The sequence below is a fragment of the Papio anubis genome, chromosome 8 (genome assembly GCF_008728515.1).
Source record: "Papio anubis isolate 15944 chromosome 8, Panubis1.0, whole genome shotgun sequence".
Lineage (NCBI taxonomy): Eukaryota > Metazoa > Chordata > Mammalia > Primates > Cercopithecidae > Papio > Papio anubis.
The window spans coordinates 5,884,940-5,911,890 of NC_044983.1; the positions used below are offsets into that span (position 1 = coordinate 5,884,940).

The 26,951-nt window shown below is 35.7% G+C and overlaps 1 protein-coding gene and 1 long non-coding RNA gene across 3 annotated transcripts in view; one reads left to right on the plus strand and one right to left on the minus strand.

Moving 5' to 3' along the window:
• LOC103886593 overlaps positions 1 to 26,951 on the minus strand; it is a 149,189-nt gene that overhangs the window by 82,669 nt on the left and 39,569 nt on the right. The window lies entirely within an intron of this gene.
• Positions 7,523 to 10,597, plus strand: LOC101026579 (glutamate dehydrogenase 1, mitochondrial). The gene has a single exon (XM_009212467.2). It carries the CDS (start codon positions 7,613 to 7,615, stop codon positions 9,287 to 9,289), a length of 1,677 nt encoding a protein of 558 aa, XP_009210731.2. The 5' UTR covers positions 7,523 to 7,612; the 3' UTR covers positions 9,290 to 10,597.

Below are 26,951 nucleotides of genomic sequence, written 5' to 3' on the forward strand. Positions count from 1 at the left end.
TGCAGTCTATTATCACTTTATTACTGTCTCCAGGTTCACCTATCACAACCATAATGATGTTGTATCTCTTTTGGGTTTGTGGGCGAGTTTTCTCTTGGCTGTCTGCACTCAGGTATGAATTTTACATTATGTCTCACATATGTGTATGTTTTTTGACTGTTGACAGTTTATGTGTAATTTCCATAAACTGTGTATAACAACTGTTAACACTTAACCCCAACTTCCAGCATGATGCGTGACTCACCCTCGCTGCCCCATAGTGCTCAGGGACACTGTAAGGGATCAAGACTTCGAGTGATTTAGCAACAGGGTCAGCTCTAATGTCCTACTTTCTAGACTCATAACTAAGCCTCTAACTATGCCAGCACTCAGATTTTTTTTCTATTCTGTGTTAAAAACACAGACGCTGTTGTTGAGGTAAGTGTGGTCCCTACGTGGTGTCAAGAAAATGGACTCTGTGACCTCCTGAAAATCTCTTACAACATAAATAGTCCCAGTCCTAATGTTCCAGATCAGTATTTATTTTGCAAATAGAGAAACTTAAACCCAAAAAGGTTAAAATAATTTTCCCAAGGTCATAGAAATAGTGTTGGGGAAGAGTATGAACTCAAGGTTTATTTTTTTTAAATAAGATAATTACTAGAAAGGTCAGGGAACTTCCACACGATGGAATATTGTATATCCTCTAAAAGCAATTCTCAAATGATCTTAAAGTTATATTGATAAATGAAAAAGGAGAAAAAAATACATAGGTGCTTTCATTTGCAAAGAATATCTCCAAAAGTAGATAACAAGATAACAAGAAATGTACAAATTTGGTTACCAATTGGATGGGAAAGTAAATGGAAAATTGTTTTGCCTTCATTTTGTGACATTTTTATTACTTTTCCAATTTTTTACCTTGTACACATATTAATTGAATCAAAATAAAAAATAAAAATTTACAAATGTTACAGAAAAAAGAAGGTAAGCCCAATCTGTGATGAGTAAGGAGAAAATCTTGATATTGTTGTCATTTTTTTAATGCTTTTGATGTTGTGATTATATTGTATCATTAGGAAGTTGCACCATTGAGGAAGTATTTGTCAATGGCATATAGACATAAATACTTTTTTCTCACTTTGAGCTCTTACCTTTTTTTGTCGTTGTTGTTATGCCATTTCCTACTGGAAATGTTTTACCTTTTAAAACTTTTTCCTTGTTAACTAAAATCAACTTGTTCAATCAAGTTGATGTGTATGTTGCACTATTTATATTCTTGTAAACTGTCTCCTACATATTAATGGATAGATAAATGGTGTATTAGATAAATGTTCGTTCTCAGGCTGCTGAAAAGACACACCCAAGACTTGGTAATTTATAAAGAAAAAGAGGTTTAACGGACTCACAGTTCCACATGGGGAAGCCTCACAATCATGGCAGAAGGCAAAAGGCACATCTTACATGGTGGCAGACAAGAGAGAATGAGAGCCAATTAAAGGGGAAACCCCTTATAAAATCATCAGATCTCATGAGACTTATTCACTACAGTGAGAACAGTAAGGGGAAGACCACTCCCATGATTCAGTTATTTCCCACTGGGTCCCTCCCACAACACATGGGAATTATGGGAGCTATAATTTAAGATGAGATTTGGGTGAGGACACAGGCAAACCATATCAAATGGATAAAGAAAATGTGTTACATATATACAATAAAATATTATCCAGCTATAAAAAAGGAGGAAACATTCATGACATCTTCTAACATTCATGGATTTATTATAGTTATATATACATAGCCTCATTCCAAAAAAAAATTATTTTGAGACAGTTTACAAGAATATATGTGGTATAACATATGCCAGAGAAGACTAGCAAAGAAGAGACACAAATATCAGAAGACATTGTGAATGTTTCCTTCTTTTTACAGCTGAATAATAGTCCATTGTATGTGTATACCACATTTTCTTTACCTCTTCACCTATTGATGAATATTTAGGTTGCTATCAAATCTTGGCTATTGTAAATTATGTTGCAGTGAATGTGGGAGTGCAGACACCTCATTGAGATCCTGTCTTCATTCTTTTAGATATAACATGGATGAACTTGGAGGACATTATGCTAACTGATATAAGCCAGTCATCAAAGGACAAAAACTGTATGACGCCACTTGTATGAGGTACATAAAGCAGTCAAACTCATAGAAACAGAGAATATAATGGTATTGGCCAGGGACTCAGAGAGGGAAAAAAGGAGAGATGCTCTTCGACAGTTAGAAAGTTTCAGTTTCATAAAATGAGTGTGTTCTTGAGATCTGCTGCATATCATTGTGCCTGTAATAAGCAGTTCTGTCATGTACATTTAAAAATGTGGTAAGAGGGTAGATCTCACCTTAAGTGTTCTTACCACAATAAAAATAAAATGCAAAATAGGATAAAGAGGATGCTGAGTGAATTAGTCTGATAGGGCCTAACACAGAGATTGACCCAAATGCCCATCTTTTTACATCTAATAAACTGACACTTGAAAGATTGTTATAATACATCATACCTAGAATGTGTGGATTAAACTAAAATTTATGTAACACATGCATTATGCACCTACAAGTTTTGTCCAACAATAATGCACACACTAATAGGATTCAATCACTTTTTTGAGTTATCAATACAAATTGACAGTTATATGGAATGCCCATATAATTAAAATATATAAAATTATTTCTGAAATTAATAGGTACCATGTCCATGTAAGATGTTCATAAAAAGAATTCTACATCAGCATCATCTATGAAAAAATTGCCAGAGTGATGTATTTCAGAATATGAAAAGGTTGAGTTTAAATGTGTATGAAATTTATGATGAAAAAATATATCCACCCAAGTGGACAGCAAGTTCATATTTGCTGATTAAGTGTACACTATTAGCAGACTATAATATTTGCCATCACTTTCTAGGTAACTGTTCTTTCAAGATGCAGTAAAACACACAGTTTTTTAAATACTGAATGCTTGGCCTTAGCTCTCTTGAAAACAAATAGCAATATTTTATTTAAAAAGAGAAAATATTTCATGTGACTTTGAGAGCTAAAAAGCCATTATCACGATAAGTCTTTAAGTCTATAAAGACTATAATTTGCTCATCTGTTATGATAACTACTATTAAGTGACTGAATGGTAGAAATTTTGAATGCTGATGGCCTTTTTCTGAATCACTTTATGTTATTATTGAATAATTAAGATTTACTGAGTTACTATTAAATAAATCAAAATTACTCTCTATAACATGTAGCATATAACTGCAGGAGATTAAATACAGGGAAACTCAATTGTTCAGACTTAGCAATTTATATTTTTGAAGAGGCAGATATAGAAAGCTATGCAATTAAATAAAATAGAAAATAATAGGTGTGATTTGAATATCTCAAATTTTATTGGAATTGAAAAGAGAAAAAAGTTAACTTTCTTACATCAGGCACATATTTTTTAAAATCTTTTTTCTCATTCTTTCTTTGAAAAATCTCATCAGAGATATCATTGCTTGGTTTCAGAGATTCAGAAGGCTCAAGGAAGTTAATCAAACTCACACGGCTATTAGGAATACAAGCCGGAAACAAATAATCTTGTCTATGGAAATATGAAAATGAAGAGCACCCAGGAGGATGCCCGGTGTTTTCAGGACAGAATAGAAAGAAGAGAAAGTGTAAAGCATTTACATCTGCTAGGGATAAGACATAAAAGAATGTGCAACAGGAATGAAAAGAAGAAAGAAATTTTATTTAAAAGAATCAAAAATCCTTTATAACTTTTTGGAATCAAGTAGGTGCTAAGATTTGAAAAAAAAAATGAACAAGTCTGTTTCTGTTATAACTGTACAAAAAAGACTTCAGAAGGCATTCTAAAAAGAAGTGAAATATGAAATTAAACCACGGAGAATACTGTCAATATTGCCCAGTCACTGAGCGGATTTCAAATGGACTCCTTTATATTTTCCCAGTCCATATCTGGGAAATGATTCATTGCTTTTAACTACATCAGGTGATACAACCAGGTTTGCTAAAACACAGAGAATATGAGGCTCTTCCAGTCATGTGGAATTGTCTGTTGATGCTAGTAGAGAACAAAAGTGAAGGGATTCATAAAATCAATATTTACAGAAAGTAACTTTGTAAGAAAAAGTCATGCTTTATAAATAAGAAAACAGCATCTTAGCTGGCAAGCATCTACTATAAATTTAAGAAAAAGTTAGTGAATAATTTGTAACACAATTATACTCACTTTGAAATATTACTTCCCAAACTTAATTGTATATCTGGAAAAAATAATAAGAAAATCTATCTAAAACGTGGATAGTTGTTGGCATCCATTAAGCTGTTGACATTGAAGTCAGCCTAAGGATACCGTCCTGCTTGACAGCCCGTCAATATAGAGAAATCATTCTGCTCTAATGGGCAATAGCTCTGTTAGCCAAAATGTTAAAAACAAACAACAAAAGATTGGTGTCTGAATTTTGCTGAATGAAGAGTTTTGAGATGGCAATCAAGGAACAATTTAAACTTTTACAACTCAGGAAACAAAAATTTGTTTTAAAAAAAAATCATTGTGAATGCTGACAAAATGTTTGCCGAAAAATAAACTAAAGTTATAAGTGTTAATTTACTCATTTATCAAACTTGCATTTGCACTGGAGACACAAAGGAATTAAAAATGTAATCCCTGCCCTCAGGGAACACATTATCTAGTGGAATATATATACATATATATATATATATATATGCAATATAGAATGAAATTTATAGAAATCCCACATAGATGAACCTTGAGGATGTTATGCTAAGTGAAATAAGCCGGACACAAAAAGACAAATACTGTATGATTCTCCTTATAGGAGTTACTAGAGTGGTCAAATTCATGGAGACAGAAAACAGAATGATGTCTTCTGATGGCTGTGGGAAGGAGACAATGAGAAATTATCTAATAGGTGCAGAATTTCAGTTTGGGAAAATGAAAACAGTTATTGAGATGGATAGAGGTAATGGCTGCATAACACTGTGAATGTACTTAATGCCACTGAACGGTACATATAAAAATGGTTAAAATGATAATGCTTATGTACATTTTATCATGATAAAAAAGTATTAAAATATACTTGTATGTGGATGTTATAACTGGTTGACATTTTGAACTAGAAAACCTTCTCCATATTAGAAGTAACTTTTTAAAGGTAAAATGCCGATGTTAAAAATAAAAATGCTGATATGAGTGAAAACATCATTTTTCACTTACAAATTATCCTCCTTTGTCCTTTTAAAAAATGAATTAGTTAAGAAAATAACTAAGAAAAATATTTTTAAATTTATATCTTAAATTTAAAAGATTTAAATTCAAACAATTTTATATAAAATGAGTATATATACTATATAAGAAATATATTATGGAATATATATTTATAAGATATACATTACATTCATATAATAGTCTTCATATATAAATATATGAAGTAAACAATCCTCAAATTTCTTTTTTTATTTTGCGTTAAGTTCCTGGATTCATGTGCAGCAAGTGCTGGCTTGTTACATAGGTAAACGTGTGCCATGGTGGTTTGCTGTATCTATTGACCTGTCACCAAGGTATGAAGCCCCATGTGCATCAGCCATTTGTCCTGATGCACTCCCTCCCCTTTGCCCTGCCAACAGGCCCCAGTGTGTGTTGTTCCCCTCCCTGTGTCCATGTGGTCTCATTGTTCAACTCCCACTTATGAGTGAGAATATGCGGTGTTTGGTTTTCTATTTCCGTGTTAGTTTACTGAGGATGACGGCTTTCTACTTCAACCATGTCCCTGCAAAGAACATGATCTCATTCCTTTTTATGGCTGCATAGTACTCCACAGTGTATATGTACCACACTTTTTTTTATCTAATCTATCATTGATGGGCATTTGAAATCCTCAAATATTTTTAAGTAAAAATTGAGAAGACAAATAAAGCAGAAAATATGATTTAAAAGCTTTTCTAGATTCACTTTTTTTTTTCTTTTTGTGACAGAGCCTGGCTCTGTTGCCCAGTCTGGAGTGCAGTGGCATGATCTCAGCTCACTGAAGTTTTTGCCTCCTAGGTTCAAGCAATTCTCCTGCCTCAGCCTCCCGAGTAACTGGGATTGCAGGCACGCACCACCACGCCCAGCTAAATTTTTGTATTTTTAGTAGAGATGGGGTTTCACTGGATTGCCTAGGCTGGTCTCGAGCTCCTGGCCTCAACTGATCTGCCCACCTCAGCCTCCCAACGTGCTGGGATTACAGGTGTGATCCACCACGCCTGGCCTCTACATTCACTTTTTGTCAGAAGAGAGGATGCTGAGTGAGCTGTAGTTTATGCTAATCCTTCTAGTATGTGTAGGTCAAACAGCAGGTAACTTGCTACATAGCAGAGGCCAGTAAACGACTGTTACTGTTCTCTTGTGTCAGGTAATTTAGACCCCCCAAGAAAAAGAAGGAGGAGGGAGAGAAGAATAAACAGAGGGAGAAGTAAAAAATAAATAAATAATAAAATAAAATAAACAGACATCATTAGGAAAAATGAAGTAGTGAAAACCTCCCCAGCCTCTCTTCCACAAAAGCAACAAGAACGCTAGCAAAATTTCCAAAATCAACTTTTTCAGGACTCTTGACATTAACCAAAGGCTTGAAACAGTGTAGGGAACATTTATTCAAGCAAAATAACTTGAACATTTATTCAAGCAAAATCGCTGAAAAAAGCATAGGACATTTTTGTGGCATTTTAATTTACCCTAAACCCATTACCTTCTCTCCAGCTCCATGGTAGCCTAGAAAATTAACAGCTCACAATCAAGGTGAAAAACAGCAGCCTCACAGTCAATGGAGGGGTTTGATCAAGGTTGGGCTTTTTCCAAATCCCTATTCTCAGAGATTTGTCATTATCTGACAGGCCTGGAAGTTCCCTGAAAACTCCATTTTCATTTCCAGAGCATTTTTCATGGCTCAGAGCTCTCCAGATGCAAACAGTCCTTATCTCAGTGCTGTTTGTTAAAAAAAAAAAAAAAAAAAAAAAAAAGGAATTGTTTAACCTCAGGTGCCCAAAGTGGTGATAATAGTTGGGGCAAACAACAAGCTAACAAAAAAACATAAAAGAAGAGTTGGGGAGTGAGATGTCCATAGGGAGTTTTGAAAAGCTTCAACATATTTCTGGGAATCAAAGAAGTCACGTGAATGCATAGGGCTTTGCGCATGCCCAGGGATACGTGCATGCTTAGAAAAGAGCTGACACACCCTAAGTCCTCACCACTGACTGATTTTGAAGCTCTGAACAAACAGGAAGCGAAGGCTAAGGCAGAGTTGTAAAGTGCTTAGGCGAGTTTTTAGGTCATGTATTAATACATATACAGAATCTTTCAGCAAAGACTGAGAAGCTTCATGATTCCAGCATTTAAGAAATATCTGTCCCCACACTAGCCAACCATTAAGCTAACTGTTCAGAGACACCAGTGGCCACATGTGACAAAAGAATACAGACTTGAAAGAATTCGCTTAAGAAAGTCACTAACGCCTCCCTAGTCGCGGGGACTCTGAGAAAGCACTCCTGTTCCGCGACCATCACGCACCTCCTCTCCGCCTGCCGCCATGTACCGCTACCTGGGCGAAGCGCTGCTGCTGTCCCGGGCCTGGCCCGCAGCCCTGGGCTCGGCGACAGCCGACTCGGCCGCGTTGCTGGGCCGGGCCCGGGGACAGCCCGCCGCCGCCCCGCAACCGGGGCTCGCATTGGCCGCACGGCGCCACTACAGCGAGGCGGTGGCCGACCGCGAGGACGACCCCAACTTCTTCAAGATGGTGGAGGGCTTCTTCGACCGCGGCGCCAGCATCGTGGAGGACAAACTGGTGGAGGACCTGAGGACCCGGGAAAGCGAGGAGCAGAAGCGGAACCGGGTGCGCGGCATCCTGCGGATCATCAAGCCCTGCAACCATGTGCTGAGTCTCTCCTTCCCCATCCGGCGCGACGACGGCTCCTGGGAGGTCATCGAAGGCTACCGGGCCCAGCACAGCCAGCACCGCACGCCCTGCAAGGGAGGTATCCGTTACAGCACTGACGTGAGTGTAGATGAAGTAAAAGCTTTGGCTTCTCTGATGACATACAAGTGTGCGGTGGTTGATGTGCCGTTTGGGGGTGCTAAAGCTGGTGTTAAGATCAATCCCAAGAGCTATACTGATAATGAATTGGAAAAGATCACAAGGAGGTTCACCATGGAGCTAGCAAAGAAGGGCTTTATTGGTCCTGGCATTGATGTGCCTGCCCCAGACATGAGCACAGGTGAGCGGGAGATGTCCTGGATCGCTGATACCTATGCCAGCACCATAGGGCACTATGATATTAATGCACATGCCTGTGTTACTGGTAAACCCATCAGCCAAGGGGGCATCCATGGACGCATCTCTGCTACTGGCCGTGGTGTCTTCCATGGGATTGAAAACTTCATCAATGAAGCTTCTTACATGAGCATTTTAGGAATGACACCAGGGTTTGGAGATAAAACATTTGTTGTTCAGGGATTTGGTAACGTGGGCCTACACTCTATGAGATATTTACATCGTTTTGGTGCTAAATGTATTGCTGTTGGTGAGTCTGATGGGAGTATATGGAATCCAGATGGTATTGACCCAAAGGAACTGGAAGACTTCAAATTGCAACATGGGTCCATTCTGGGCTTCCCCAAGGCAAAGCCCTATGAAGGAAGCATCTTGGAGGCCGACTGTGACATACTGATCCCAGCTGCCAGTGAGAAGCAGTTGACCAAATCCAACGCGCCCAGAGTCAAAGCCAAGATCATTGCTGAAGGTGCCAATGGGCCAACAACTCCAGAAGCGGACAAGATCTTCCTGGAGAGAAACATTATGGTTATTCCAGATCTCTACCTGAATGCTGGAGGAGTGACAGTATCTTACTTTGAGTGGCTGAAGAATCTAAATCATGTCAGCTATGTCCGTTTGACCTTCAAATATGAAAGGGATTCTAACTACCACTTGCTCATGTCTGTTCAAGAGAGTTTAGAAAGAAAATTTGGAAAGCATGGTGGAACTATTCCCATTGTACCCACGGCAGAGTTCCAAGACAGGATATCGGGTGCATCTGAGAAAGACATCGTGCATTCTGGCTTGGCGTACACAATGGAGCGATCTGCCAGGCAAATTATGCGCACAGCCATGAAGTATAACCTGGGATTGGACCTGAGAACAGCTGCCTATGTCAATGCCATTGAGAAAGTCTTCAAAGTGTACAATGAAGCTGGTGTGACCTTCACATAGATGGATCGTGGCTGACTTCCTCACTACCCTCTTCACCTGTAACTTCTGCAGACCTATCACAAGTTTACATGTAACCACAGAAATCCCTTTCTCTCCTGACTCAGTAATAATGGATACCATTCTCAACAAGTCAATCCAAATCAGCCCCTGAAGGAGAAAGAAATTAAGGTTAGGGGATCATGTACAAGCTGAGTGTGAAAGTAGAAATCACCTACACCAGAGAGCCATTTGGGTATTTTGCCTTTAAATAAAAAGTCTCCTCCATCTGGCTGTGCAGCCTTGCTCTGTGGCTTTTCCCAACACAATCAGTGCTATTGCTGGGGAAGGGACAGGCAAGAGCAGTCAGTTGCTTGCTTATTTTGCTCTGGACGAGTCTGGGACACGCTGTAACTTTAGCACATTTAAGAAGTAGGTGTGTGGCCTTTTCAGAAGGTGGCATGGTCCTCAAGTGAGTTCTTAGTATTTTATATCAGCAAAATAACTCAATTTTGCAGGTTGTAAACAAATATAAAAGCTGTTTCTGTTTATGAATTCTATTCTTTTAGAATAAAATAAGTACATGCTGCTGTAATAAAATTGCCTTTAATCACTTAACAAGCCTAACCTTGACTCAAACAGTGAATGCCTATAAAAATAATAAATGAAAAAAACTAGTATTTTTATATCATAAAACAGTGTCATTTATAGCTTATCAGTCATGTATTGTCCAGCAAACATTAAAAGCCCTGTGGATAATTAAGTTATCTTCATACCTGCAAAGTGATGGAGGCTATTTTTGTTAAAACTGTCAGAATTTGCTAAGTATAATTATGACACATAGTCCAAAGAATGCAGTAACCTTTTTATCATGTTACTAATTGTTCTCTTTGGAAGATCTATGGTTGACTAATTAAACAGTAATTCAAGTAGAGTGTCCCAGAAGAAAACCACTTGGGCTCCCTGTTTGGAGTCTGGCTGGCTCTGAGCATTGCCAATGGCCCCTACTCACCTGACTTTGTGTCCTCTCCTTTTAGAGGTTTTCCATTCTGCACCCAGCATCACTAACAGTGGGTTGAAAACGACCTTGGGTTGAGTGTTTCGTTTGGGAGTTATTTGGCCAGGGCCTTTTGAGCAGTAGTGTCCCCATGAAGTGCTAGATATAATAATATGTGTAAGAATCAGCCTTTTTTTTTTTTTTTTTTTTTTTTAACTATAACATCCTTTCAGAAATTTCTTACTACTTTGTAACTGCATGGCTTAACCTGGTGATAAAAGCAGTTATTAAAAGTCTACGTTTTCCAAAAAAAAAAAAAAAAAAAAAAAAAAAAAGAAAGTCACTAAACAAACAGAAAAAAATAATGATAACAAACCCTTGGAATGGGGAAGAATCTGGTCTCCAGAGTTGAAACATTATTTAAATGTCCATTTTTTTTCCACAAGAATTAATGAGACAAACCAAGAAACTAGAAAATATTGCACATATATAGGAGGAAAAAAAAGACAGTCAACAGAAACCATGCCTGAAAAAGTCTAGATTAGAAACTCTCTATGAAGAAGTTCAGAGGTAGACTTACCTGACAAAGATTCAAAGTCAATATAAATGTGTTCAAAACTTATATAAATCATGTTTAAAGAAGTAAAGGAATGTATTTATAAGGCTGTGTCACCAAATAAAGAATATCAATAAACAAATTATTAAAAAGAACCAAATACAAATTATGAAGTCAAAAAGTACAATAGCTGGAATGAAAAATTAACTAGAGAAGTTCAAAAACAGAGCTGAGTGGGCAAAATAATAAATTAATCTTAAGACAGGTTAATTGAGACCAGCCAGTCTGAGGATCAAAAAAAACAAAAACAAAAACAAAAACAAAGAATGAACAATCTTAGATACCTGTGGGACACTGTCAAGAATATCAACATAAGCATAATGGGATTTGCAGAAGGAGAGAAAGAATAAAGAAAAGCAAAAAGAATAATTAAAAAAATAATACCTACAAACTTCCAAACTTTATGAAAAATATTAATCTGCACATCCAACAAGCATAACAAACTCCAAATGAGAGAAAATTGAAGATGTACATATCTGGGCACATAATTGTTAAGCTGTTGAAACACAAAGACAAAAAGATAATTTCAAATGGTGCAATGAAAGTGACTTCATATGCCAGAGATCCTTTAATAGATAAACAGCTGATTTCTCATTAGAAGCCCTACAGAAGACAGTGATATATCATTCAAAGTGCACAAAGAAAGAGACTGTCAATGAAGAATTCTATATCCAGCAAAATTAATATTTAAAAATAAACTAGAAGATATTTCAGATACACAAAATGTGAAAGAACATGTTAACTAAACTTCCCTAATAGAAATGCTAAAGGGATTTACATGAAGAAATAAAAAGCACCTGTAAATGTAAATACATAGGTAGACATAAAAGACAGGATAAATGTGCTTTTTTGTTTCTAATACTTTTCCTTTACTGTCTTATTTAAAAGACAACTGCACAAAGTAATAATTGCACATCTATGTAGATCAGCATAAAATGTATGAAGATGTAACATGTATGACAATAATAGCACAAACAAGGGAGGAAGAAACTGGAGCTACATAAAGCAAAGTTTTTGTATATTATTAAGTTTGTCCTAATTCAATAGAGATTGTTATAAATGCAAATGCTAATTATAATCCTAAGGAAAATCATTAAGAAAACTACTCGAAAACAAGATATAGTACAAGAAAGCATAAGGAGATTAAAATGGCATATTAAAAAGTTTTAACCTAAAAGAAGGCAACAATGAAAAAATAGCAGATCAAAAATGACATGTCATACAGTAAACAAATAGCAAAAAATTAGATATAAACTTTGTTATGTCATTAACTACATTAAATGTAAATGGACCAAATACTCCAGCAAAAGACAGAGATTTAAAATTGGGCTGGTCACAATGGCTCATACCTGTAATCCAAGCACTTTGGGAGGCTGAGGTGGGTGGATCACTTGAGGTCAAGAGTTCAAGACCAGCCTGGTCAATATGGTGAAACCCTGTCTCTATAAAAAATACAAAAGTTATCCTGGCATGGTGGCACACATCTGTAGTCCCAGCTACTTGGGAAGCTGAGACACAGAATCAGTTGAACCCAGGAGGTGGAGGTTGCAGTGAACCACCTCCTGGGTTCAATTTAGAAACACGATTTAGATTCAAAGGCAGAAATGAACTTAAAAGTAAAATAAATAAATAAATAAGTAAAATAAATCATACATTAAAACAACATTTAAAAGAGAGACTTAGTGGCTATGTTAACATCAGACAAAATTGACCTTGAGACAAAATTTGTCAATAAATACAAAGAAATAAAGTTATCATTTTATTATGATAAAAGGCTCAAAATGTTTGTTTCTTCACCAAAAATAAATAAAAATTATAAAAATATATGCACCAAACTGAACAGCAGAATCCTAAAATATGTGAAGCAAAAGCTGAAAGAATTAAAAAGAGAAATAATGTAAAAAAAAAATAATTGGGGACTTTACTACCTCACTTTTAATTATGAATAGGACAACTAAGCAGAAGATTAACAAGAAAATAGATAATTTTGAATAATACTACAAATTAACTAGACATAACAGACATCTATAGAACACTCCACCCAACAATAGCAGAATATACATTATTTTCAAATTTACATGGACCATTCACCAGGATAGACCATGTATTATGTCATAATATAAATCAATAAAAAGGAATGAAATCAAAGTATGTTCTTTATATTAGAGTGAAATTAGAAATCAATAATAAACAGAATGTTGAAAAATTCAAAATACACTGAAATTAAACAACATGCTCTGAAACAATCATAAGTCAAATAAGAAATCACAAAGATAATATAAAAGTATTTTAAGATGAGTGAAAATGAAAACGCAACACACCAAAACTTACAGGACACCTACATTAAAAAAATGAAGATCTTAAATCAGTAACCACCTTAAAACTTAAAGAAAAAACAAAGAGAAAACTGAACCCAAAACAAGCACAAGGAAAAAAACAATAAAGATTAGAGTAGAAATACACAATATAGAAAATATAAAGACAATAGAGAAAATCAAAGCAACAGTTCTTTCAGATCAACAGAATTGACAACCTTTTGGCTACACTGACAAATAAAAAAGAGAAGACTCAAAACACTAAATTCAAGAAAAAAAGATGGAACTATCAATTACAGAAATAAAATGGCCTATAAAGCAATACTATTATTTAAACAATTTTATGACAACAAATTAAGTTACTTGATTAAAATGGATGAATTTCCAGAAAGACATGAACTACCTAAAGTGAGTCAAGAAGAAATAGAAAATCTGAACAGGGCTACACCATGTGAAAACATTGAATTATTAATCAAATAACTTTCCACAAAGAAAAGCCCAGGGGGAGACATCAAACACACAAGCAACAAAAGAGAGAAATGAATGAATTGAACTTCAAATTCTTAAGCTTTTATGCCTGAAAGTATATAATCAAAAAAGTCAAAATAAAACCAACAAAATGGGAAAAATATTTGTAAATTATCTCTCTTTTAAAGGACTATTATGCAGAACATATAAAAATATGTATTTTTAACTCTTACGACTCAACAACAAAAAGAAAAATAATTCTATTAAAAATGCATAATGGATGTGAATGGAGAATTCTCAAAAGAAGATATACCAGTAACCTATCAGCACATGAAAATATGTTCAATGTTTTAGTCATTCAGATAATGTAAATTAAAACTACAATGACATAGCACTTCATATCAAATGAGATGGCTATAATCAAAAAAAAGTGAACACTAACGAAAATAATGAGACTGTAGAGAAACTGGAACCCTCTGTCATTACTACTGGGAATGCAAAATGGCACAGTCCCTTTGGAAGGCGGTTTGGTAATGACTCAAAAAGTTATAAATACATTGAACATTTCCAACACAAAGAAATGATAAATGTTTCAGATGATGGATATGCTAATTACCCTGATCTGGTCACCACATATTATATATATGGAAACATCACTATGTACCCCATGAATATGTACAATTATTGTCAATTTTTTCAAATAAAATTTTAAAAGAAGCTATACATAGAGTTCATACATAGCAACTCCACTCCTAAGTATAGAACCAAAAGAAATAAAAACGTGTCCAAACATAAACTTGTACATGAATATTCATGGGACCATTATTTGTAACAGCCAAAAAGTAGAAACAACCCAAATGTCCATCAATTGATAAATAAATAAACAAAAATGTAGTTTTTAAGAATAGATAAGTAATTACCAGGGTCTGGGTCAGGAGGTGGGGGGAAGGTGTGAAATGTGGAGTTTATACCAATGAAACTGTTCTGGAATTAAATTGTGGTGATTATTCCAAAACTTTGTGACTATACCAAAAACCACTGAATTGTAAACATATATCAGAATGTCACATTGTCATTGTATATGTCATTGTATATGTCAAAAACAGATATATACAATTATTATTTGTCAATTAAAAATAAATTTTAAAAATATAAAAATGTTAAACCATTGCATTACATACTTTCAGTGAGTGAATTTTATGGTATGTGAATTTTATCTTCATTAAAATGAAAGCTTCAGCTGGTATTAAACATATCAGCTGTAACTTTGCAATTGTTTTAAAATTTGAAAAAAGAAATACAACCGAGAAGAGAGGATAAAGGATGCTGAGTAACAGAGAATTTTTTTTTTTTAATTATACTTTAAGTTCTAGGGTACATGTGGATAACGTGCAGGTTTGTTACATATGTATACGTGTGTCATGTTGGCGTGCTGCACCCATCAACTCGTCAGCACCCATCAACTTGTCATTTACATCAGGTATAACTCCCAATGCAATCCCTCCCCCCTCTCCCCTCCCTGTGATAGGCCCCGGTGTGTGATGTTCCCCTTTCCGAGTCCAAGTGATCTCATTGTTCAGTTAGATTTTTAAAAAGAGCAGCAAGTGATTGCAAAGAAAGAGGACTAAAATTTAAAGATCGATAAATCTATTGTAAAAAATCAGAAACTGTTTCTGAAAATAGACACTTTTCTAATTTAATCGGGTGTGATTGCATGAGTGTATACATATATGTATAAATTGTAGAACTATGCCCCTAGTATTTATGCATTTTACTGTATATAAATTATGCCTCTACACTACAAGCTACATTTTACAAGATGCATATGCACACACGCACACACTCATGCTCTGAATAAAAGCTTCAGGAAACAGAATTATTCTTCCATCCTGGGATACAGTCTAATCTATTCTAATCTTGCCTGTTGATATAAAACAAACAACAGGAAAAAAACAATAGTATTGAACTCTTTAATTAATATGAAAACTCTGCTCTGGAGTCTTTCTCTTCTGTCTCAGAGAGTCAGGGTTTTATGAAAAAAAATACATGTATATATTTCCTATATTTATTGTATGTATATCCCAATGAATTGTAATATGTTACTGTCTCACCTTAACAAAAGGTTCAATTTCCACTTTTAATATGATATTTTCTTAATACTCTTGCCTCCCCACATCCTTTCATGAATCATTTTGATTAACAAAAGAAAGGCGAGACAATTCTTCTCCCAACAAATTATCCTGCACTTTTTAAAAGTGTAGTCATATTTTGAAATAATCACCATGGATCCAAAAGTTTCACCTTGGGAGTTATAACTATCAATCATTTTTATTGCTTGAGGCCAAGTGCCACTTTTCAGTGCTTTATGCACAAAGCAAAGACTTCTTTATCCTCACCAAGGTAGACTCAGGGTTCAAATGAAGGTGCATTTAGCAGTGGTTCACTGCTGACACTGGCCAGCTTAGGGTGCAGTTCAACAGGGCAGTTCACCTGCTATGTGGATAGAAATCAGCAGAGAGAGAACACAAGGGGGAACGCGGATGCCTTTGCTATAGGCTGAGCTCAAAAGTCCAAGTAGTTCTACATTCTCTGATTAAATGGCCCTCCTTCGACTTCTGACCCTACATTAACCTGCCGGAGCTCCCAGAAAAAGGCTCACCTCCATATTCTACAGTAGCCCTTTGTGTATTTGGCCAACACAGTATCCCATCCTTAGGACGTCGGGCTTCTGCCAATACCTAGGACCCCCATCCTGTGTTGAGCAACTTTCATTCTGAATCCAGGAATGGAACTGCATTTATTGCTGCAACGTGTCATCTTGTTAAATTTGACTCAGTGTTGTTGCCTGTACGTAAGTTTGGGAATCTGAATCTGTCAATATTTCTTCCTCATGGTATCACATCCTCAAGGATCTAGTAAGTACAGCATCTACCAAGCTGAAGGATCCTCGAGAACAGAAATGTGGTCTTACTTGGCTTTGATCGCTAAGGCCAAAAATGCAAGACTTGGGCATCCACTCTTTCAGTCAGCTGTCATTGCACTATTACTTTTTTTTTTTTTTGTGATGCCTGGAGCTCCAGCCTCTATTATTATTATTATTATTATTATTATTATTATTATTATTATACTTTAAGTTCTAGGGTACATGTGCACAATGTGCAGGTTTGTTACATATGTATACATGTGCCATATTGGTGTGCTGCACCCACTAACTCGTCATTTACATTAGGTATTTAGATAGAAGTTGTATGCACAACTTTTCCTCATTGTTGTTTTGTTCCAGAGATAAGTATATGTCTCTAGTGGTAAAATCAGGCCACATCTACTTTTAAAATAATTTGTAATTACAAAATAGTTGAAATACACAGGAAGTGTAGCCAATAATTTAGTAAACCTCATATACTTCTTACTCATTTCACAAAATATTTTCATATTTTCTTGGAAATGTTTTTAAAGATTAAAACCTAGTAAATGCCATTAATGCCTTCTTTCTTGGGTTTCCCTAGTTCCATTCTCTTTCTTTATTTCCCAGAAGTGAAGAAAGGAAATTATCCTACAGTTGGCATTTATTATGTATATACATTTCCTTATAGTTTATATCATGTGTATATGTAATATATACATACTTATCTATATCCCCAACAATCGGTAGAATCCTATATGACATAGACCTTTGTAACTAACTTTCTTCATGTAACATCATAATTTCCTAGCAGTTGCTTCTATTTTATACATGTAGCTCTGGCTCACTCGTACTCATTGCCACATGATGTTCAGTTTTATAAATAGGTCACAATTCTATCTACTTAATCCTTTGTCCATGGATTTTTTTGTTTGTTTGTTTTTCTGTTATTTTATTTCTATCTTTATTATTTTGGCTTTTGTTTGCATACACAATTGTTTTTGCTTTTATAAACACATTGCTATAAATAATCTTTGACCTGTTTATGAACATGAGACTTCCTCAAAGATACTATCTAAGAATGGAACTTTTGAATTCCAAAGCATGTACCCACAGGCCCTATTCGAATAATACAGTCATATTTTTTCTACTCTAGTTCTTAGTTCTGCTCCTCAGTCCACTGTTTGTTGCACTGATGATAACAGCCTGCGTCTCTGAACTGGCTTCCTTTAAGCAGCCTCTTCCCTCCCCTCTATAACTTTATCTAAAAGACAGAAGAAAGTCGTCCCTTAATTTTACACAGAATAAGAAAAATCAGGATCTGTCTTCTACCAAGGCTTTCCTATTGGCTTGGGAATAATTCAGACAGAGTAATTTAAAACTGCTAGTATAAATTCATAGGTCCTGACCCAGACACTATCAGGGAATCCCAGAAAGGATGTTCTATGTTTAGTCACCATTTTTCATCATATGCTGAGACCAGTCTGCCCCCTTCCAAAGGAAGTTCCCTTCAACTGATCCACCATACCCATAGTTCAGCTCCAACAGTCATGAAACTCAAAGAGAAGAAAGAGCATTATGCTGTTTCCCCAGTCTAATGGCTTCTTCCAAGTACCGATTCCCTGTTCTGGGATTAACTACCTTCTAGGACAATTGCTTGTGGAAGGGTAACATCTTGTCCTCTGACCCCAGCAAAACAATAAATAGAAGAAACCTCTAGTTAAGCATTAGTTTATGTATCAATATCTGCGCTATTTTGACTGAAATAATACTTGGCTATTATTAGCTCATATCAAATCAAACATAGTCAATCCCAGTAGAATCCCAGTAGAATCCAAGCCTTTTAGCTGAAGGGAGATGAAGATCACCATGGTTACAAAACACTGAAAGCCTTCGCTCTTGTTCTTCAGTGGATAAAATTGTAATGGAAATACAAACACTGACATAAGGAAAAGCAATAGCATACAAGCACAATCGAGTCTTCTTAACTCGAAACAAAGTAATGCTAGCTTCCAGTACAGTTTAGCTGGCCTTAGACATCCTCCCACCATCAACAAGAGTAAAACCTAAACAAAATGGAGGAAACAACTGCTTCCTCGAGACAAACCCTGTTAAGACAGGGCTGCAACACCTGAAAAACACAAGACGTGAGGCTTGCCCATACTCAGTCTTCCTCTGTGGGGGTGCTCTCTAGTCAATGACTGAGAGAGGTCTCCCTGGTTGGAGAAGACAAAGTTACTAAAGCAGCAAAGATTCGGGGGCAGGATTCCAAACAAGGGAGAACTGGAGAGAAAAAACAAACACACAAAAAAATACCTCAGAAGGCTGCTGGCATTTCCTCTTAGTCTTTGAGCTTCAGAAACATAAAATACTAGTGATTACCTAAAGAGACATTAATATTCACATGCCATTAGGGTTTATAGTAGATGTAGAAGTGAAATGTTTGAAACTATAGCAATAAAAAATTTAAAAAGGAAGATGGAGTTAAGTGTTTTAAGAATTTGCATTGGTTGGGATGTGCTGAAAATATATTTTTAAGATACTTGTAAGTTAAACTTGCATGTTATGTTTTCTTGATTAGCCGCTAACAGAATGATAGCTCCCCAAAAAGCATTCTACATAGTCAATAGATGAGATAAATGTAAATCAATAAAACACTGATTAAAGCAAAAGAAGAGAAGAAACAGTATAAAAGAACAATGAGGAAACAGAATAAAAAACAAATAATAACAAAATGGTAGACTTAAATCCACCATACTATTCATTACACTAAATGTAAATAGACTAAGTGCAAATTTAAGACAGATATGGTTGGACTAAACAAAAAACTAAGATGCCAACATGTATTTATAAGAGACACATTTAAAACATAAGGACACAGAGCAAATGACAGTTTAAAATGGAGAAAAAATGGATACAGAATATGAAAATAAGACAAGTCAGCATATCGCAATAATAATAATTCAGAAAAAATAGACATCATGGCAAGAAACATAAAATGAGATGAAGAGAAACACTGCTTAACAGAAAAGTTAATGCATCAGGAAGCAACAACAATCCAAAAAAAAATGTATGACTTTCATGTCCTCATTTCAAAATAGGTGAAGGAAAAATTAACCAAAAGAATTGAGAAATCCCAAATCACAGCTGGAGATTTTAACACACTTTTTTAGTAATGATAGAAGCAGCATATTAAAAAACAATTAATAATGGAACAGAAAATGTGACCATTATTGATCAAGCTGGCCTAGCTGACATTTATAGAATTCTAAACCTATATATTGCTCATGAAGTTTTTACCAGAAGAGACTATACATTCGGTCATCGAACAAGTTTTAATAAATTCCAATGGATTATAATCACACAGTTTATGTTTCCTTGCCACAGTGGAATTGAATTAGAAACAATAACAAAAAGATAACTAAAAATCCCCAAATGTATGGAAGTTAAGCAGCACATTTTTAATTTTTATTTTTTATTCTTGAGACAGGGGTCTCACTCTGTCACCCAGGCTGGAGTACAGTGGCACAATCATAGCTCATGGCAGCTTCAATCCCCCAGGTTCAAGCAATCCTCCCACCTCAAGCCTCCCAAGTAGCTGGGACCACAGGTGGACACCACCATGCCTGGAAATTTTTGTCTTTTTTTGTAGAGATGGGATCTGACTATTTTGCCCAGACTGGTCTTGAACTCTTAGGCTCAAACAATCCTCCTGTATAAGCCTTCCAAAGCTCTAGAAGCGTGGTGTGAGCCAGTGTGCTTAGCCACCACACTTTTAAACAATTCACAAGTTGTGGAAAATTTCACAATTGAAATTGCAATGATTATTAAAATGAAACATAAAGTATGTGAAATGCAGACAAAGCATGGATGAGAAGGAAATTTATAGCACTAAAGGCATAGTTTAGAAAGTAAGAAATATAAAATACATGATCTAAAATTCCAGCTTACAAGGTAGAAGAGTTGGAAACAATAGTAAACAAATATAAGATGAGAAAATCAACAATACCAGAAGTTGGTTCTTCAGAATAACTAATAAACCTCTAAGATGTTAGTCAAGAAAAAAAATTACTAGCATGAAGAATGTAAAAGAGAACATCACTAATATCTCACTTACATGAAATACAGCATGAGAGGATATAATTTTAAATAGTCTGCCTACCAATATAATAACTTAAATAAATTCTTTAAATTCTTTGAAGAACATAACTTAGAAGAGAAAATAGAAAATTCTGATAGTTTTATATCTGTTAAATAAATTGAATCTATATGTCTTAGTTTGTTCAACTGCTATAACAAAAATACCATAGACTAGTAGCTTAGAAACAACAGAAATCTATTTCTCAGTTCTAGAGACCAGATAGTCTAAGATGAAAAAGTAGGTTCTGTGCCAAGGGGGTCCTCTGGCCTGGTTCATACACCACCTTGCTACAGCCTCGCATGGTGGAAGGAGTGAGGGATCATTCTGACTCCTCTTTTACAGGGACACCAATCCCATTCATGAGGGCTCCATCCTCATGATTATTCCAAAGGCCCCACCTCCCAATACCATCACTTTGGGGTGATGAATTTCGGGTGATGAATTTTGGGATTGGGGGACATAGAAACATGCAATCAATTGCATCATAATTTTTTTCTGCTTTTTGTTTGTGTGTTTTGTTTTTGGGGTTTGTTTTGAAAGAGAAGATCTGGTTTTGTCACCCAGGCTGGAGTGCAGTGGCAAGAAGATCATGGCAGACTACAGCCTCAAACTCCTGGGCTCAAGAGATCTTTCCCACCTCAGCCGCCCAAGTAGCTGGGACTACAGGCGTGCACCATGCCCCGCTAATTGTTTTACTTTTTGTAGAGAAGAGGTCTCATTAAGTTGACCAGGCTTGTCTTGAACACTTAGCCTCAAGTGATTCTCCCTTCTCAGCCTCTCGATGCACTGGGATTACACAGGTGAGCTACCATGCCCAGCTTGTAAAATTCTTTTCACAAATGAAATTTCAGAACCAAAATGCTTAACTGGGCAATTCTAAAAAAAATTAATAACAAATAATAACAGACATACACAAATTCCTTTAGAAGACAGAAAATGTGAGAAGTCATTTCAAAGATAGCCTCACAAAAGCATTACAAAATGGAAAATTATATATCAGTAGCCTCATGAACATAAAATATAAAATCCCCCAAATATAGAAAAGACAATCAGAAAAGACACACCACACACACACACACACACACACACCACACACACACCCCATAATCAAATGAGATTTAGTCCAGGAAGTTGGCAAGTTTAGTTTTACATTTGAAAATCGAATCAATATAATTCATCATATTAACAATATGTAGGATAAAAAACATAAATTACCTCAACAAACACAGAAAATTAGCATTTGAAAAATTCAACACCCATTTATAATAAACATATCATCAAAAAGAAATATAAGAAAACTCCCCCAGTCTAATGCAACATACTTTCAAAAAAGAATATAAAATGCTAATACCTTAATATCGAAACAGTGCGCTGGAAAGGATGCTATTATCCCCACCCCTACTCAACACAGTTGTATTGACTGTAACCAGTGCAATCAGACAAGAAAAAATGAAAAGGACAAAACTTGGAAAAGAAGAAGTAAAACTGTCTGTTCACAGACAGTATGATTATACATAGATTATATGCCAATATCTTCATAAACGTAATCTCAAAAATCCATCAAAAATTATTAAAGATAATCTATCAACATATTTTTCAAATAACACCTCGATGAAACAAAATTTATTTAACGTGGCAAAATAAAAGAAAGGATTTATAAAAAATATTTGAATTAATAGGTGATTTTAGGGAAATTACTCCATGCAAAGTCAATATACAAATACAAATTGCATTTTTCTACAATAACAGCAGACAATACAAAATGAAGCTTAAAAAGCAACAGCTTTGATAAAAGCATTACATATATCTAATATCTACTGAAAAAATCCAAGGCAAGATGTGAAACATTTCTATACAAAAACTATAATACGGAGCTGAGAAAAATTTTAAAAACACAAATAAGAGGAGAGATAGTCTCTGTTTGTGGATTAAAAACTCAATATTTTAAGATGTAAATTCTCCCTAAGTTGACTGAAACCTGCAATGTAATTCCAAATAGATTTCCAGCAGATTTTTTCCATAGCGGTTAATAAGATTTGATGTTAAAATTCACAAGGAAATGCAAAGAATGTGGAATAACCAAGAAAATCTTGAACTAGAAATACGATATCAGAAAACATGCACCACTAGAGCTAATGATTTACTGAAAACCATTCTAATAAAGACAATGTGACATCGGTACAAAAGGTAAATAAGCAGGCCAATGGAAAAAACAGAATAAATAGACACACGTGTATTGTCACTTGATTTATGACAAGAGTACCATGCAATTCCGTGGAGAGAAACTGGCCTTTTCCGTAAATGGCGCTCTAGAAACTGAGTGGTCTTTTAGAAATAAAAAGTGAACCTTGATTCCTACCCAATACATATTTTAAAATTAATTAGAAGTGAATCATTATCTAAATATGAAGTTGACATGTGCAGACTTCTAGTGGAAACCTTCAGAGAATATCTTCACGAACTTGGGGTAAGTAGAGTGTTCTTGAAGAACGTAAAAGTGCATTAGCTAACAATGGAAAAACAATGACAAATAAGACTTCATTAAAATTAAGAATTTCTGTTCATCAAAAAATGCCATTAGGATAAATAATAGGCAACACAATGGAGAAAATGTCATAATTCTTATATTTGAGAAGGAACACATATCTAGAACACATAAATATCACCTACCAACGAATTAAAAAAAAAGATAATTCACTTTTTAAATTGCCAAAACATTGGACAGTTGCTTCATAAAAGAAGATATCCATATAACCAACTCACATAAAAAGGTGCTTGGCAGGTAAGTGCAAGTTAAAAACAGAGAGTACATTGGAGCAAAAGTACCAGAATGCCTAAAAAGACCAAAAAGATCAAGTGTCGGCAAGGTTGTTGGCAACTGGGACTCTTTGGTGGAAGAAGTTTGAGAAACTGCTTGGCAGGATCTACAAAGGCGAAGCATATGTCCACGTAATGACCCAGCAATTCCATGTTAGGAATACAGGCTAGAAAAATGAGTGTATGTGAACACTGAAAGACGTACACGAGAATGCTCTTAGTGCCTTTATTCAAGCACAAAAGAATGCCTTCTTAAAATACCATTTAGATGACGTTTGGAACAGGCAAAACAATTCCAGGGTGATAGAAATAAGCAATTAACATTGAGAGTGATGGAAATGCTTCTTAACACATTCTGGGGTGTGTGTGTGTGTGTGTGTGTGTGTGTGTGTGTGTGTGTGAATTCATTGAACTATACACTTAATACTTCTACATATTTTCTATTTTATCTCAATGTTAAAATAACAAACAAAGCATTTCCTCCTCCATTAATGTATTTGTAAAACCTTCAGTTCTTTCTGCCTATTCCACATACAGTTCTTGTCCTAATTAACGGTTCCTATGAATTACTGGTGCATTTTTTTCCATTGTTATTGTTTCTTTTATTTTAGTGGTGGTTGTTTGTTTCAGCATCCTAACAATGCTCTCCATTGCTTTTATTTTTTGGTCATTTTTCTTCACCTTTCCATTATAAAACTTTTGGATTAGATATGCATCTCTCCTTATAAACACATTGTTTGTAGTTCTCCTAAGCTTAAAACCAGCATTCCAAGGTCCTAAAATCTGACTCACAAAATGAAACGTGAATTCCCATCATTTCCTAGAGTTTGAATGCACAGGAGTTGAAATGCTAGAATCCGTACTTTCAGGCACCAGACACAGGTCTCCAAACCCAAAAACATGAAAAAAAAAGGGGGGCGTTACTCAAATGATCTGGAGTAGGAAAAGACCGAAGTAATCACAAATTAATTAATCTCTTCTATGTAAATATACTCTTAAATAGATAGTGGCTCTGATGCAGCAGAGAGCAGGAACTTACCCTGGGCAAGCGCAGAGTATTTCACTGATATCCCTATCACTAATATCCCAGGCATGCTGCTGTAAAGTGCCCCCCCAAAAATACAATATGATACTTATATGATGGTTACCTGAAAATCTTGTCCTTCAAGATTTCAGAAGTGCACATGTAAACTAAAATAACCCACAGAGAGATTTCTCAGTTCGACTGAGCAGGGAAAAATAGCATTCTTCCCAAGTCCTTTGAAATTGTGGCTCAAAGCCAACACCTCAAACTGAGCCTAATGTTACAAAAATCTATAAGCCATTAACTCTAGCCGTATTAAATATATAAAAATCAATTCTAATGCCCTGTTGTTCTTCCAAAGTCCCAACCCTCAATTGGAAATATATAAGAAAATACTGCCTGCTCCCCAGTTGCCCTTCAGCTTTTTGTCTGATTTATTCTGGAAGCATCAGTTGTGCCCACCAGTATCAGGAAAACAGAAAAATTAGAAAGCAGTCAGCAAGTCTGATGGTCTTTGGTACCCTCCACTGTCCAGCTCTTCATCCAGAAACCAAGCCCAGGTCTCAGTGGTCACACCAGGTCTTCATAGCCCTCGATCCACAGCCCTGGGAGAAATCACCTGCTGTCCTAAGTATTTCTTTCCACTGGTTCAACAATAGACTCTGATACATTATCTAGTTTTGTTGTTGTTGTTGTTGTTTTTTGAGACGGAGTCTCGCTCTGTCGCCCAGGCTGGAGTGCAGTGGCACGGTCTCAGCTCACTGCAAGCTCCGCCTCCCGGGTTCACGCCATTCTCCTGCCTCAGCCTCCCGAGTCGCTGGGACTACAGGCGCCACCACCACGCCCGGCTAATTTTTTTGATGGTCTCAATCTCCTTGTGATCCACTCGCCTCAGCCTCCCAAAATGTACATTATCTAGTTCTTATGTTCCTGTTTATCATCTATGAAATAGAGGATGTTTACCTTCTTCTGGAAGCTCCTGATTAACCAACACTAAGAACAGCATAGTTGAAGGAAACTTTCTTACCTCCTAATAGGTATCTTCTTATGCCTGGCAGATTTTTTTATTCCAGTATTAATGTCCTATCCATATCCTCAAATGGATATTTTGTTGCTAGTTCTTTCTGTTTCTAGCTCTTATTCTGTTTATAAAAACTGGAATATAAAATCCTCCAGTGCTTTGTTGGTCTACTTTTCTGTTTTAGAAATTTAAATTTCTAAACAAATGCCAATTTAGCCACATCTTGTAAAGTTTAATGTGCACAGCTTTTATCATCATTAGGCTACAGGTACTTTCTAATTACATATAGGACATTTTTTTCTTTACCATAAATGAATGAGAAGTGTGGTAGTTTCATTTGTGTGTGTCTCGCAAACTATGAGAGCCTTTGAATTTGTTTGTAACTTGTTTCTCTAATCCATTTTGGTTCCAGAACATGTTCTTTTAGTATTGATTCTTGGAGTTTATTGGGTCTTCATTTCAACTTAGTAGATAATCAATCTTTGTAAATGTCCCTTGTGTTGTGAAACTGTTTGTACAGTAATCGTTTGTGCAAGGATTGTGGTTTCTGAGAAGCAATACAGGAAAATGATTAAGACACAGACTCTAAATCATAACTCCCACATTTACCAGCTCTGTGATTTTGGACAAATTACTTTAACCTCTTTGAGCTTCCGTTAGCATATCTGTTAAATGCCTAGTGAATATTAGATGTTATATAAGTATTAGCTATTATAATACAAATCCATCGAATCTAGCTAATTGAATCATTCAAATATTGTTTATTCTTATTAAGATTTTTTGTTTTACTCACCAATTACTGAGAAAGGAGATTTGAAATCACTCTTTATGATATTACATTGGTCTTGCTTCTCCTAAAAGCGAACTCCAAGACAAAGATTTAGGTAGGAGTGGCTTCTTTGGGAGATGATCCCAGGAAACATTATGAGGAAATAAATAAGTGGGCTAGACGAGGGAGGACAACCCACTAATCTGCATTAACTAATAAATCTACATTAATTAATGTTGTCATGTGGCTTAATTCCACTGAGAACTGAATGATGACTCCTGAGATATTAATTCCCTGGTTTTTGAAACTGGTGAATGTTACCTTAGATAGCAAAAAACAAAACAAGAGAAGATTTTGCAGATGTGAAATTAAGGATTTTGAAAGGATGCTATCCTGCATTATTCAGGTGGAACCAATGTATTCTTCACAGGAGAAAAGCAAAGCATGGTTTGATACAGACAGAAGGGGAGAGACAGAGTCACAGTGAAGGCAGTGAGCCTCGATCGTGCCACTGCACTCCAGCCTGGGTGACAGAGAGAGACCCTACGTCAAAAAAAAAAAAAAAAGGGACTTAAACATTTCTGAAGCAAAAAAAAAAAAAGGACTTAAACATTTT